The 14607-nt window shown below is 34.3% G+C and overlaps 1 protein-coding gene across 1 annotated transcript in view; it reads left to right on the top strand.

Moving 5' to 3' along the window:
• The window catches only part of LOC136867443 (vitellogenin receptor), a 28352-nt gene extending 13952 nt beyond the window's left edge, over positions 1-14400 (top strand). Inside the window, exons 13-37 of the mRNA XM_067144649.2 lie at positions 57-251; positions 343-463; positions 1372-1518; positions 1645-1761; positions 2096-2240; positions 2314-2516; positions 2980-3132; positions 4953-5080; positions 5157-5281; positions 5469-5653; positions 7047-7151; positions 7231-7344; positions 7610-7817; positions 7905-8092; positions 8188-8295; positions 8837-9076; positions 9503-9658; positions 9761-9912; positions 10037-10128; positions 10489-10726; positions 10881-11058; positions 11134-11249; positions 11766-11947; positions 12805-12931; positions 14129-14400. Coding sequence (XP_067000750.2) covers positions 57-251; positions 343-463; positions 1372-1518; positions 1645-1761; positions 2096-2240; positions 2314-2516; positions 2980-3132; positions 4953-5080; positions 5157-5281; positions 5469-5653; positions 7047-7151; positions 7231-7344; positions 7610-7817; positions 7905-8092; positions 8188-8295; positions 8837-9076; positions 9503-9658; positions 9761-9912; positions 10037-10128; positions 10489-10726; positions 10881-11058; positions 11134-11249; positions 11766-11947; positions 12805-12931; positions 14129-14284 — 3879 coding nt within the window. The 3' untranslated portion in view covers positions 14285-14400. The remainder of the gene's footprint in view (positions 1-56; positions 252-342; positions 464-1371; positions 1519-1644; positions 1762-2095; positions 2241-2313; positions 2517-2979; positions 3133-4952; positions 5081-5156; positions 5282-5468; positions 5654-7046; positions 7152-7230; positions 7345-7609; positions 7818-7904; positions 8093-8187; positions 8296-8836; positions 9077-9502; positions 9659-9760; positions 9913-10036; positions 10129-10488; positions 10727-10880; positions 11059-11133; positions 11250-11765; positions 11948-12804; positions 12932-14128) is intronic.
• Positions 14401-14607: the final 207 nt, after the last annotated feature.

The raw sequence follows: 14607 nt of genomic DNA, 5'->3' as shown, positions 1-14607 counted from the left end.
AATGTACATAATGCTAATTGCCTTGTTTCGTCTAATGTCTTCCTGGTTTATTCTAGACAATTCTGAAGGAAGTGGCAAAGCATCCATATGCCTTGGCAGTGTTTGAAGATACTCTCTATTGGTCTGACTCAAAGGACAGTGAAATTTTATCTTGCAATAAATTTACAGGCAAAGACTTCACTAAAATCCTGTACAGCAGGAAGAATTACATTTATGGCTTAAATATATATCACCCCTCTTTACATCCAAAGGTAATCTTCTACTTAATGTTAACTTGGACAGTTAAAATAAAATCTGTCTCATATTTGCAGATAAATTTACTGTTATCACAAATTCTTTCAGATGGAAAATCCATGCAGTCAATCTGAATGCAGCAACATCTGTTTATTGGCTCCCAATGCTACCTACACATGTGCTTGTCCTGAGGATGGAGAACTTGGTGTAGATAAACATACATGTACAGGTAATTTAAATCCATCTTATTCTGTTAAGAATCGAATTGCTTACTTTTGAAGTATCCTCTACAGCCTGCATTGTAAAGCTTATATTTGAACTTTTAAGGAGATAAACATTTGAATGTTCATTGGATTTTTAAATAAATATGCTTGTCATTAACTTAAGAGTGAAATCCTTAAATTATGCTAAAATTTTTGGTGCAGGTAATGTTCCCAATCTTTCTTCAAAGAATGGGCCTCTTAAAATTAGATCTTTCCCCTCATCTTTTCCCATCATTGTTCCAAGGACTATTGCCCAGCATATAACTCGTAAATTTAAATTGGTCACCACTGATCTACATTTAATGCTGTTGCCCAGGTGGCACAGTCCCTGCAAATCTAATTTCTTCGTCAATTACTTCAAAAGAACTGAAATTTATCAAATCTCTAGTAAATTATTCCAATCTAACTACTCTTCCTTAGTGTTTCTTCTTGAATTCACACTTCAACTTCATATTATCATTCTCACCTTTGTTGGTTTGTAATGAAATGCAATCTCTCCCCTGGCTACTTGCTGTATACCACTTAGAAAAGTAACTTGCCTCCTTAGTCTTAAAACTCAAATGTTTGCAACATTTTCTATAACTTTTTCTTTCAGAAATGTACAGTAAATGTCGTAAACTTAATCCCACAAGTTTTCCCATTTATACTTTCTTTCTAAATATTGTGTGCATTAACAAAAGTGGACTAGTTTCAAAGTCTTGAATATATTGATACTTTCATCCATTCTAGCCAAAATTCTTTCAAAACTCTTAAATGCATAAATTCCTCTTACATTAATAATCTGAATTTATCCTTGTCTTGTATTTTTTTTTTCCTATGCCTTAATTTACTCTTATCTTGCTATTCATCTAAATTCCTTACACTTTTATTTCAGAAACTAAGAAAAAGCAAGTTATAATTATGGCAGCCGGACATACTATCCTACAAGTACAACATCAAGGACTTGGTCGTCAACATTACTCCTCAGCTTCCTTGAAACTGGTTTATAAAATAGGAGCAATAACATACAATAACCTGAAAGGTAAGATTTCTTGTTCCATGAAAGCCTCCCTATGCCAATAAACTAAAATATTCAGTTCTTAAATTTTAAATCTATATTATTAGCCCTGCATGACATCAAAACTGCATGTTGAATTCCTACTTCCAGGCATGCTGATGATAAGTGATATTGGACAAAAACGCCTCTTCACCTTTCATCTGGAAACGGCAAGATTAAAACCTCTTCCAGTATCTGTAACGGGAACAATAGAGGGACTGGACTTTGGTAATGTTCACTGCTTATTTTTCAGTTTTTAAAAAGTTCATACTCGTAATGAATTTTACCAAAATATTTCATTTGCAGAATGAATACTAATTAGCAAATGATATTTCTGCAGGAAAAGCTTAAAACAAACCTATACTGAAAAACTACTTAGTTAATCTATCCCACTAACTAAAAATTCTACTAAAAGTATTGTGAAATGTCTAAAACGCTAAGTACACAAACTTTTATGTACCTTTAAAGTTTATAATTCTCTGTACATACCATGTCCAACATGCTTTCTTTGTTGCCTTTTAAAATTGTATTGACGCAACTAAATCCTGAAATTCTTTTTCAGATTACATGGCTAATAACTTGTACTGGACTGATACAGAACATAGGACTTTAGAAGTTCTCAGTCTAGAAACCATGCAACAAAAAGTACTTTTGAGATTTTTTGATGAAGAAACTCCACTTGATGTTGCCCTAGTCCCAGAACAAGGGTAAGTTTCTATAGTCTTTCATTTTGAAAAAACGTCCAATAGTTCCCTCCACTAACATTATTTCATTTTCCAGAGTAATGTTCATTGCCTTACGAAAGAACTATGAAGATGATAGAGTACACATAGACAGGCTACACATGGATGGTACTGGTAGAACACATGTGATAGAAATGATTTTGAAAGGTCCAATAGTATCTCTTACTTATGACCCACAACTACAAAGAATATTGTGGTGCGATTCTGGAAGAGGAACAATTGAAAGCACGGACGTAGATGGTAAGTACCGGTAATTGAAATTTCCTTCAAAGGGTAAGGCTCCTGGTTTTACCATCTTGTGACATAAGTTACAAAATGGTTAATGAAGGTTAATTCATACCTGCAATTTATGCTTACAACAGTTTAAAAATATCAAAGTATCAAGATATCAATTCATTAAAAACAAATTTTAGCCTTTTCCTTTCTATTATGCTATCAGCACTTTCATGAATGCTGAAGTGTTGGTCAATTAAACTGTAATTACAACACATTTTAAAGAGTGAAACATAACACTGGTATCTTCCTGTTGAGCAATACTTACACATGAAATTCTCTTAAATGCAAATATGTAGAGATATAGCTTACATCTTAAAATATCAACTGGAAGTATCCTTTGTATTGAAATTTTGATACTTAACTTGCTGCCTGTTAAACCTGAATAAAAATACTAACATTGGAAAACTACTTTTTAAAATTCTTTCAGGTTTCGACCACCATGGCTACCGTACATTTGATGCACCTCCAGTAGCTGTTGCAACGCTGGGTAAGGACATTTTTTGGACAACCTGGCAGAGCAGTAAATTACACTGGTCAAACAAGTATTTGAGCGACTCTAAAATTAAAGGTGTATCTTTAGGTAAGCAACAAACTGCATTATATCCATTATATTAAGTTTAATTCTCTTCAGAAGTAATATTCTGGTAATGAAATTATTAACATTTCAGAAACTAGTTCTTTTTGCCTATACATATATTGAACTTGAACAGGATATAGCCATGTACAAAATGATGCCCAAGGATCATATCCAGACCTTCATTTATTTTTCAACTCGCTATACAAATTTTAAGAAATGTTGTTTTGAACAACCTTGTAAAAGCAATGTTCTTCAAAGTAGGCCTGTTAAAAAACTGGTAATTTCCACAATTGGTCAGCATAATTTGTAATCCAAAATGGTGAATGACGCTGAGAAGTTTTAGTAATTTGATATTGCCCATGTAATGGAACAAAATTGCATTGGCTTTTTTTTTTTTTTTTACAAATCTTCTGCTCGCACTGCAAGTTTGGTTGCATATTAAACATGGCCCCTAAATCTATTGTAAACTAGTTTGCTAAAAGATCTAATGTTAAAATGTCAAAAGGGAAAATGTAAAAATTCAGACAACCTATACAAACCAATGCAAATACAGTAGAATTTTAGTATCTCTTTAATCGTCTTTTCTTAAAGACCCCATTTAAGAACTTCACATTTTTCTTTTTTTATATATAACTTCACTATTGATTTATAATCCAGATGTCTGATTATTCAATGTTAATATATTTTTGCCTTCTGTTTTTATATGCAAAGAAATCTCAAATTTGAAGCATCTAACAAGACAAGCTAAGCTGCCTGGAAGTCCAATTACATTGAATGCAGTAGGCGTATTTCTCTCATTGACAAAATAATGCAATATATTCAGAATGTTGGCAAGTTGTATGCAATTTACAATTACCTTTCGACCTGAAAGAAATTTTAAAGTAGTATTCTAAATCTTTACACTCTTCATAATAACAAGCGATGTGTTCAATCTGAAAGTGACATTCCACCGTTCATCCAAATGCAGACTGTTCAATTTCCTGTCTTCCATAAAAGTTGTCTAATAGGATAAATCCAATTGCATAATTGGGCAGTATGCAACATGTCTAACAGTTTATAAAAACAAATGACGTCCAGTTGTTGGTCCCTTAACTTCTCAGGAATTGGTTCATCTCCTCTCCAGTCATGGATATATCTATCATCACGTTGAGTTATCTCTATTGGTCCCTTTGAGGTTTATTCACTGCAGTTTGCATAATCCTCAGTGTCTATCCTAAATTGAACCCAAAACTCAGTTTCTTTCAAACTGACGAATATACATGAAACTTGCACTACGTTAACCTTGATTTATACTGTATATACTACCAATCTGTGCCCAAAATACCATTGTTTACCCCCCCCCCAAGCTGAACCAGACCATACAAAGAAAAGTGTTGTAAACATGTGAATGTATTCTACCACTTGAAACAAAACTCTGCCTAACCCCACTATTACAAATGCTTTTCAAGGTATACATACTGCAAATGAATTCCACCTGGAATAAAATTTTAATGTGCTTAATTTTTAATTTTCTTCTAAAAGGTAGCTAATATAACTTTCATAAACTTCAGTATTAAATACTAAAGGTTTATGAAAATCTGTCATTAACTTAAAAGTGAATTAAAGTTCATTAAATACCATGAAGCATGGATAATATTCAAAAAATAATTAAAATACTATCACTGGTTTCCAAATTTTTTCAGACTTCCTTATTTCTAGTCTTCCCTATTCACTTCATCATAAGCAGATGATGGAAGATGCTTTGTGTCCTTCACTACAAATAAAATTTATTCTTCCTATGAAAGTTAATTTAAAATTCATGTTTTTTTCATATTTCTTTACAGATATATTTGAAGACATCGATCATATAATGCTCGTATCAGTGCGAGGAATTATGGTTCCACCAACCCATCCGTGCCAAAATAAAAATGATGGTTGCAGTCACCTTTGCCTTCTGTCCCTTAAACAACCAGTAAGTGCTACTAAAAATTAATTAGTTCTGCCAATTTGCTATAAAAATGCTTTGCTAACCTGTTTAACCTGTGTAGGTATGTGCTTGCCCTGATGGTTTCATCTTGGAATCGGATAACCACACCTGTGCAAAACCAGCCCACTGTGCAAAAAATCAGTTTAAATGTACACATGACAATCGTTGTATTCCAAAAATTCTCAGGTAACTTTACATTATATTGTGCATAAGTTACTTCAATTAATATGTTCAGCCTTTAAAGGCATTAAAACTTTCTTGCTAAATTTAAGTCTACTAAAAAGTAGGACTATTTTTGAACCACTGCCTTAATCGTACATATTGTTGAATGGATGCCAAACTTGGCACTAACAATTGAAACTATTCTTTTCAGATGTGATGGCAGACCAGACTGTCTAAGTGGAGAAGATGAAAAAGACTGCAGACCAGCTTGCCATACTGACCAATTCCGTTGTTCTAATGGACAATGTATATATCTGGAAGAGCACTGTGATGGCATAGAACAATGCTCAGATGGTTCAGATGAATTTGGGTGTGAACGCAAGGCTTGCAAACCAGGTAACTTTCGTATGAAAATACTTGCAAATGCAACCTGTTAGTATGAGATTATTCACAATATTAATATCCCAGGATTATTTTTAATAAATTAAACATTTTCCACCAATTCCTCAGCAAATGGCCTTCGCTGTTATTTACTTAAACAGTATAAAATATGCTTTTGCAAGTCTTACCACAAAAACTCTTAAAATACCTTGTGGCATCATTGACTTTTTGAAAGCAACATAGATAGTGGAACCAAATGATAGAAAGAAAAAATAGATTTTATAATTTGCACTTCCTTAATGGGATTTTAAGTATTCTATTGCTCGAGAGTTGGAGGCTGTCTTGTCACTGAAATTTAAAAAACTTAAATTATGCATATCAATATTTCATATCGGCCATTCTTTTTCTTGTTTGATAAGCCAGGGACCAATATCAAACTACTCTCTTCAGGGTAGGTTTTGGTTACCCAGTAATTGGAAATCCTCTGGCTATTTCTTTGCAGTTTAAGGAACCTCTCATTAAGACATCCTTCTGAAAGATGTCTAGTCTTGCATCTTTTGTTCTCCCGGTTACTGCAAATCTTCGCTCATCTCCAATCGTGGGGACTGTCTTCCCCTCTTACCAATCAAGCTGGTTGATTGTGGGGGTTTTTTTTTTTTTTTTTTTTTCATTAAAACTACCTTTCATCCTGTATATATTTTCCAGAGTAAATACATTCTTCTTGCATTAGTCTCGCTAAACAATCTGTTTCCAAAGTGCACATCACAGCTTCCAGAGGCACTGCCAAATGTTGACAAGGATGCTGCACCAAAGCTTACTGCATACTTGCACTGTACTTTTCAACATATGAAAAGGTTTTAAGTGTCCAGTTTTAGAACCACTGGTGCTGTGCGGTTAGGAGCACGCAGCTGTAAGCTTGCATCCGGGAGATAGAGTTCGAATCCCACTGTCAGCAGCCCTGAAGATGGTTTTCCATGGTTTGCCATTTTCGTACGAGGCAAATGCCAGGGCTGAACCTTAAGGCCATGGCTGCTCCCCTCAAACTCCTAGGCCTTTCCTGTCCCAACATCGCCATAACACCTATCTGTGTCGGTGCGACGTAAAGCCACTAGGGAAAAAAACCACTAGTCTACACAAACCTGCATACTTCTCAATTTTTAATTCATCCTATTTTCAATATTAAAGTACTAAAGCATGATTCTACAAGAAACAAGGCTTCAATTTTGTGTTGAAGTTTTCAAGGACTTCCATCACTTAAATCTACAATTCACTCTAAGGTGGCTGAAATGTACTCCAGACTAGTTTAGCCTTTATCTTAAAATTATTAAATTGCACAGACTACCCTAAATGTTAAAATGCACAATGCTTCCTTTGCCAAAGTGAAAATGGTATCTTTTCAAATTTTCAGATACCCAGTTCCAGTGTGACTCTGGAGAATGCATTGATGCAAGATGGCGGTGCGATTTCAGAGAAGACTGTAAGGATAAGTCTGATGAAAAAGACTGCCAGCAAGGTATGTTAGTCTGACTTGATACACTGAAGTTTATATAATATATACTTCACCCTGAAACTAACCTTAAATTACTCTTTAGCTTCCTGCCATGCAAGAGAATTCCGTTGCCAGTCGGGAGCGTGCATTCCAGCATCGTGGGAATGTGATGGTGAAATAAATTGTGAAGATGGTTCGGACGAACATGACAAATGCCGCAAGTATCTGAAAATCTTTATGCCTTTCCCACTATCTCCATATTTGCTATTAATACCATTTTCATAAAATGGTTTACCTTTTTAAATCTCGTTTCTGTTAACAAATCCAAAAAATTAGAGTGAAAGACCACCTTGCGCCCTGACTTCACAAAGACAAATTACTTACTACTCTAAATGCCAAATTTTGCCACTAACAATGCTACTTCAACATAATTATTTCATACCTCTAGTAACTTTTCCTTAAACCTGATTTTTCTCTTGCAGCCCTACCTACATGCAGCCCACAGGACTTTGAATGCACCAACAGGAGATGCCTTGACCTGACACTGAAGTGCAATGGAGTGGATGACTGTGGTGATGACTCTGATGAAAAGGACTGCCATAAGGAAGAAAAGCCTCAAATCATCTTTTGCCAAGATGACGAGTTCAAATGCACAAAACAAGATGTAAAGTGTATACCGGACTCGGCTAGGTAATGCAAACTACTTCACTTTTTCAACACAAAATTTGTTTAAACAAACTCCTGCAAAGATACAATGTCATAATGAAATTTTCTTAGGTGTAATGGAACAGCAGAATGCCCAAAAGGGGAGGATGAGAAGGACTGTGGATGTGGACCTCATCAATTTGAATGTCGCAATTCTAAATGCATTTCATCTGATTGGATGTGTGATGGTATGGACGACTGTTCTGATGGTTCAGATGAAGACCACAGTGTTTGTGTCAAAACTCAACCACCTACAACAGGTAAATTTACATATGGTACTTTAATATACCTAATAAACATTTTAACTACTTGTGAGAATTGTGTAAATTGTCTATGATCAACTTTAATGTTCTAGGACCTTGTGATGGCTTTAAATGCACTTCTGGAGAGTGCCTTCCAATAAACAAGGTCTGTGATGGTGTAGGAAATTGCTTGGACTCTTCTGATGAAGGAGGAAAATGTCGTAAGTAGTATTGCCCCAGTTCCTTTGTCAGGTCTCTTAATTGAAACTGAATGTTGCAATTCATCTTCCATTGAGATGAAAATGCAAAGGTTTTTTTAACATCCTGATTGGTCCCTGATGTCTGTATAATAGACCAAAATACAAGAGATCAAACGCCTGTTTCTATTACATTTTTATGTTTAAATCTTAATATGCAATTCGGCATTCTGCATGCACTCGCCATATTTTTTCCCCAATTAATGCTTCTACTAATTGTGCTAAATATTGCTGTATATAAAACTTTGTAAGCATAAACTCAAGCCTTCAAAAATTCACTTCTATACCATAGACTTATTCGGTGTGAATCAAAGCTCTTAAAGGCATCCTTAGTTAAAACTAAATGTAGAAGTAGACATGTTATAACCACAATTTCATTGCAATTTTAATGAACTTGCAACCTACTTTCCCTCTTATATGAAAGAGGGGCATTTGTAAAATGCCAAATAATCAAATTACTTCTTAAACTTTATTTACAATAATGAAAATGTACTTATCCACTTAGGTTCTGCTTGTATGCAAGGCCATCCCTGTGAGGGAATATGCCACCCAACTCCTCAGGGATCAAGATGTTCATGTCATCCAGGTTACATTCTCCAAGCAGATGGTGCATCATGTTCAGACATAGATGAATGTGAACAAGACATTTGTTCACAAACTTGTTCAAACACAGAGGGAAGTTTCACATGCAGCTGTATGAATGGATATATGCTCCGACTAGACAGACGGTCTTGCAAGGCAACAGGTAATACTAAAATGGTTTCTACAGATATAATGCTTATCATTAACAGTACACTACAATGATTCTGTAGTCAGTGAAACTGCTTTGTACCATATTTGCTTACACTAAATATCCTAACAATTAAAATGTTTGATAACTTCCACTTGTCCCAAAGTAATGAACTAAATTATCTCCCTAAACATTAATACATTCAGTTTGAAATTTTTCTTTGCAAATGGTAATTTCATAAGTAAACATTTCAATTAGTGTAACATGGGAGTACATTTGCTTTTTGTAATTAAATTGTATATACAAAGCTTTTCATAATTCTAGCAGTCATAAGGTCTGACTACACTTTGCTTTGCTAGGTAGTATGTGCCATGGTTTTTAATTTTTGTTCCTTTCTTGCACAAATCAAAATTCTTTAATGATAAATGCTTTAATTTACAGGTCCTCCTCTGGACATGGTATTTGTAGCCAATGACAATGAAATACGAAAGGTGCCTAGCAATCTCAAATACATGAAACTAATACATCAGGACATTGGATTGAAAATTACTGGTCTAGACGTTAATGCCCGCAACAAAACTATTTACTGGAGCTCGGGTATGTTAATCTTTCTTTTTTTTTTTTTTTTTTTTTCTTCTAGAGTTAAAAAAAAAAAAAAAAAAAAAAAAAAAAAACTTCAACATTAATCTTTGTTTGCAGGTATAAGTGGTGCTATACACTCTCATTCTCTTTCGGACAACAAGCAAACATTTGCCAAAAATCTTGGTCGACCAACCACACTTGCTGTAGACTGGATCACCGGAAATATTTACTTCGTCGATGAGTCCTTACAAAACCACCTCCGTATAAAGGTAAAATGCTAATATACTGAATATTGCAAGATTTTGATTACCACATTGCCTTCACAATTGAATGGCTGTTCTTAAATTGTCACATCTTAACATTTTTATACACTTAAAATTCTAAATCTTCCAGGTATGCAATTTAGAAGAAAGGCGCTGTGCCATGCTACTTCATGCAGAAGCGGGTACAGTCATACATAGCCTAGCTGTAGATCCCATATCAGGGTAAGCATCGCCAAAATTTTGCTTTCTCCCTCTTCCATTTAGCATTTTTCATAAAATGCTACACCTATAAAAAAAATACTGGCAAGAGTTCCATTTGTAAATTTAAAGTTCCCTGAAAGTTTATGGTAAAATGTAAGTCTAAAAGTTCTATATTTTAGCTGTATCAAATTATCTGAAAATTCAAATGCCTTTATCTTTTCCAAAAGATTCATTTAGCATGAAATCTTCAGATTTAATTTCAAAGATTGAGCTAAATAAAACTTCTAAATAGAAACCAGCAGATTTCTTAAACTGCTTCATTTATATTTAAAACTTTGAAAGATTAAAACATTGATATTCTCAAAATTTAAATTGTTCTAGGTTCTTGTTTTGGAGCGAGACAAGTTATGCAATGTTTAACAATCCATCCAGCATTATAAATCGTGCTGAGCTCTCCGGTGCTAATTCTACAGTCTTCGTATCTGGAAACTTGGCTGCAGTTGCAGGATTAGCAGCAGACTCGATCCGCAGAAGACTTTACTGGGTAGATCATGTTGAACAAAGGGTAGAAAGCATAGATTACCATGCAAATGGAAGGCACATTGTCTTCACAAAAGAGGTAAATCCTTTATAAATTTGTAAATCTTGAACGCCACTTTCTGCAGTTGGACAATGTTGGACTTCCCTAAATATCTTGCTGTACCAGTAATCTCATTTGGACAGCTCTTAAAACTTCTCTTAGAAGATTATAATATATTAACTCCTTTACGTAGGTAAAACATCCAAATGGTCTTCTGTTGTTCGAGGACGATCTCTACTGGATTTCAGCTGGTTCCGGCAACGTGATGAAGTGCAGAATATTCGGAGGTTCACATCGTTGTGAATGGCTCCAGCTTCATGTTGACAGTATTGATCACTTTGCAATAATTCAGAATGAATATCAACCAAAAGGTAAGGATGATACTACAAAGAAAGAGCCTTTTTCTACAGTAATGTCATTTCTCAAGAAATGGTTTTTATTTTCAGGACAAAACGTGTGCCAAGGAAAACCTTGTAGCCACTTGTGTGTTATTGGAGTAAATGGACCAAAATGTATATGTGGAGATGGCACTATTGTTCCCATGAATACACCATGTGAAGATGTAAGTTCTGCACATCTCTGAAATATTAAGATTACTGGGTAAACTTTCACATGTCAACAGTTGCATGTCAAAGAATCTTGCTGTAGAAAATACTCGAGACAGCTTTGCCAAGAGTGTATGAAAACTAATGGCTATACATCCACTACATGGCAGTATGGTCTATCCACTTAGTAAACTTGGGAATAACAATGCATTATTCTATGGCAAGGTCTCTGGCTGCATCTTCTTATAAAAGTTCATTTACTTAGCAAGATGTAAATGATCCTATCTTCTAGAACGAGAAGTATTTTCTCACTTAATCATTCGCAATAATTATCCTCCACTGTGATTGCAGAGGACAATTTTATCTAGAAAATTTCCTTTTGACTATTCCTACTCCTTAAATGTAGAGTACACATTTTCTTTTACACATTCCTACCTGAATCTTTCCTATTCACTTGCTCTAAATTTCAATGCTATGAATTTATAGTCTCTAACAAATTTCTCTCTACTTTACAAAAATCTTATTTTTCCTAGGGTGATCATGTGCTTCAACCTCACTTTCCTGAATCTACTAAATCAGATCAGAATGCAGAAACTTCAACGGGTTGGTCAACGGTCGGCACAGTATTGATCATTCTTCTTGTACTAGCCCTGGCAGTGGCTGGCTACTTCACATATCAACATAAATTTAAAGGAAAAGGAAAATTTGATATTAGGTAAAGTACTGGACACTAAACTCTTTAATGTTTAAGAATTCTAGCTGAAATTCTTATAACCTACATGAAAATTATATTTGAAGCTACTATTTTGTTCTGCTTGCTTTTAATCACCATTTCTTCTACAAACTTAACAATACTAAGTTAATCTACCAATCTTGCAGAGTTTTATTTCCCAAAATTTCAAACAAGGTTTCAAAAAACATTACAAATTTGTCTTAAATTTGTCTTGAATTTGTTAAATTCTTGTAGAAGTTGATTTAAATTGCATTTACATACATATTGATCTCCTTTAAATTGTTGCAATAAATTTCTCTATAAAACTCAGAGGTATTCTGAACTGAAAATTGAAATGCACAAAGCATTTACACTACTTATTAATTTGAATGAAGGATGAATTAAAGCTCCATCCTGAAATGAAATGACAAATTATACTTCTACTGTCTTAAATATATTCTAATGCACCATTTAAAATGGGAACCAAGGTACCTTCCACTCAATTGTTCTAGTTACTCTTTCCTTCATCAAGAGAGCTAAATGAAATGACATATTTTTCAAACATATGATTAATTAAAAATAATTTACTCCTTAAATTAAATTGTACAAATCAGGTTTTCATACTTCTAAGAGCTCTTCATTCAAAGCTTGAGTAAATTCAAAGTACAATTGGACATGATTTTATCTTTAAAAAAATCTTCCAAGTTTCTTTTCCAAAGAATTGTCCAATGGGGAAAGATAAGCAACGATTAAGAAAGGTTGCTCGGTTACAGAAGACTTGTAATTCTGAGGATATGAAACTTCACAACCAGTAAATAAGAAATTATCAAATAATATTAATTGTAAATATTTTCTTCCAGCATTCGTTTCAAGAATCCTTCTTCCGGATTCTCTCAGAATGGTGATGTTACTGCATCTCACCTAAAACCAGGTCAACATGAATACGTCAACCCTCTCGATAATGCAGGAGAATTACAAAATGTCCAGGTAAATATCCCAATACACCCATAAAAATAGCTTGGGGGACATGGGTCATGAGTTTAAGAACTCTGAATTTTATGGGGTCCTTAAAATGACCACTTCAAAAACGATCGAAAGTTCCTTAAACACTGAAACAATCGGCCCAGTGTTACTTGGCAAAAACTGAATTTGCTTCTCATCTACTAATTTTTTTTTTTTTTCTTTCTAAAAGATTTGAATAGTCCTGAACAGAAGTATTACTGTTCTTTACAATTTCTTTATATTTGTTTAGTCTTCAAATCAAATGTTGAACGGAAGTTCGTGCTGGCTATCCTGTATAATTGCTCTTAAGGAATTCCTTACAATTTAAGGACATGAAACGCTTATAAATTTTCTTCCTTCCTGATCGTACGACAAGCATATCCTCATTACAGCACCACTGCTTGATCAGTGAAGTTGCTGATCAGCATTTAGTGCTATAAGACCTGTGTCGGTGCGACGTAAAGCCCCTAGCATTTAGTGCTGTTGCACAGGGTGATAGATCCTCACATTGTTCCCGTGGTCTTACACCATTTCAAACATTTCGTTGCATAAATTATTCAGATCCCTCTTCCTATAAATGAATATTCTCTAAGTTAGCATCTTCATTTTGAGATCTCCCTGAGCTTTTTTTAAAAGTTCTTCAGAACAATTACTCTAGTAATGCTACTCGTTGTTAGAAATCTCAAAATAAATCTACCTACTTTTCTTCTGAATTTTTCCAGTTAACAAATAAATTCTAGTCAGAGTCCTATTAGACTGGAGCCATGCTCTAATTTAAGTCTTCAATAAGACTTAAAACATACTCCTTCACATCCTTCCATCTCTAGACAGATGGCTAGCAATATACTGCTTAGTCAGAGAAGAGCTCAGCACTTTATCCAATCAAGACATATGGGACCAAGCCTTGTTGGATTACAGAAATCTTTCAGATATCTGGATGTTCCTTGAAAGTCTTTTCAATGCAAGCGTTTACTACTTGCACTGCTAAGTTTTTGCAATGAATTAATCTCTTGCATAGGCTTTTTCTGGAAAATAAACTATTTCTTCTAGTACAGAAATTTCTCTTAATCTCCAGGGCTTGTTGGCAGACAACTGAACCTGTTGGACTAGCAAAGTGTTTTACTACTGTATTGTCTCTTAATGACCTTCAGAAAACTAGTTAAATTAAGTTTTACTTTGCAGGTTCCAGAAAACGAGTCGAGACAAATGAAGGAATCCAAAATGAGCATCTTCAAAAAACTTGTTGCACCTAACAGAACACAATTAGAAGATTCGGATGATGAATATGCAGATTCCGAATATTCTACAGACAGCCAAAAAGCTAAACTTGTACCTTGAAGACCTATTTTATACAACTTATATCCATAAAGATTGAACTGTGATAATATATTATACTTTTGTAATAATGAAAATGTTTATGGAAATTATTTAATGAATATATTTATAGTGAAAAATGTTTGTATTATACAATCTTGTAATAAAATAGTTTATATGAAGTTACCTTGGATGTCTAAATTTTTCACGAGATTCCCTATCCTGCTGAAAATTCAATTGGTAAAGATCTTCATTATATAAGAAGTCGACTTGAAATTTAAGGAAATGAAAGGACCCTGACAAACCGCCCTCCAGCAAAAGAATTACTTTCCAAATGGTAAAATGGT

This window comes from Anabrus simplex, chromosome 3 (genome assembly GCF_040414725.1).
Source record: "Anabrus simplex isolate iqAnaSimp1 chromosome 3, ASM4041472v1, whole genome shotgun sequence".
NCBI lineage: Eukaryota > Metazoa > Arthropoda > Insecta > Orthoptera > Tettigoniidae > Anabrus > Anabrus simplex.
Note: the sequence above shows the minus strand (reverse complement) of the source record. Positions and strands in the feature narration are given on the sequence as shown.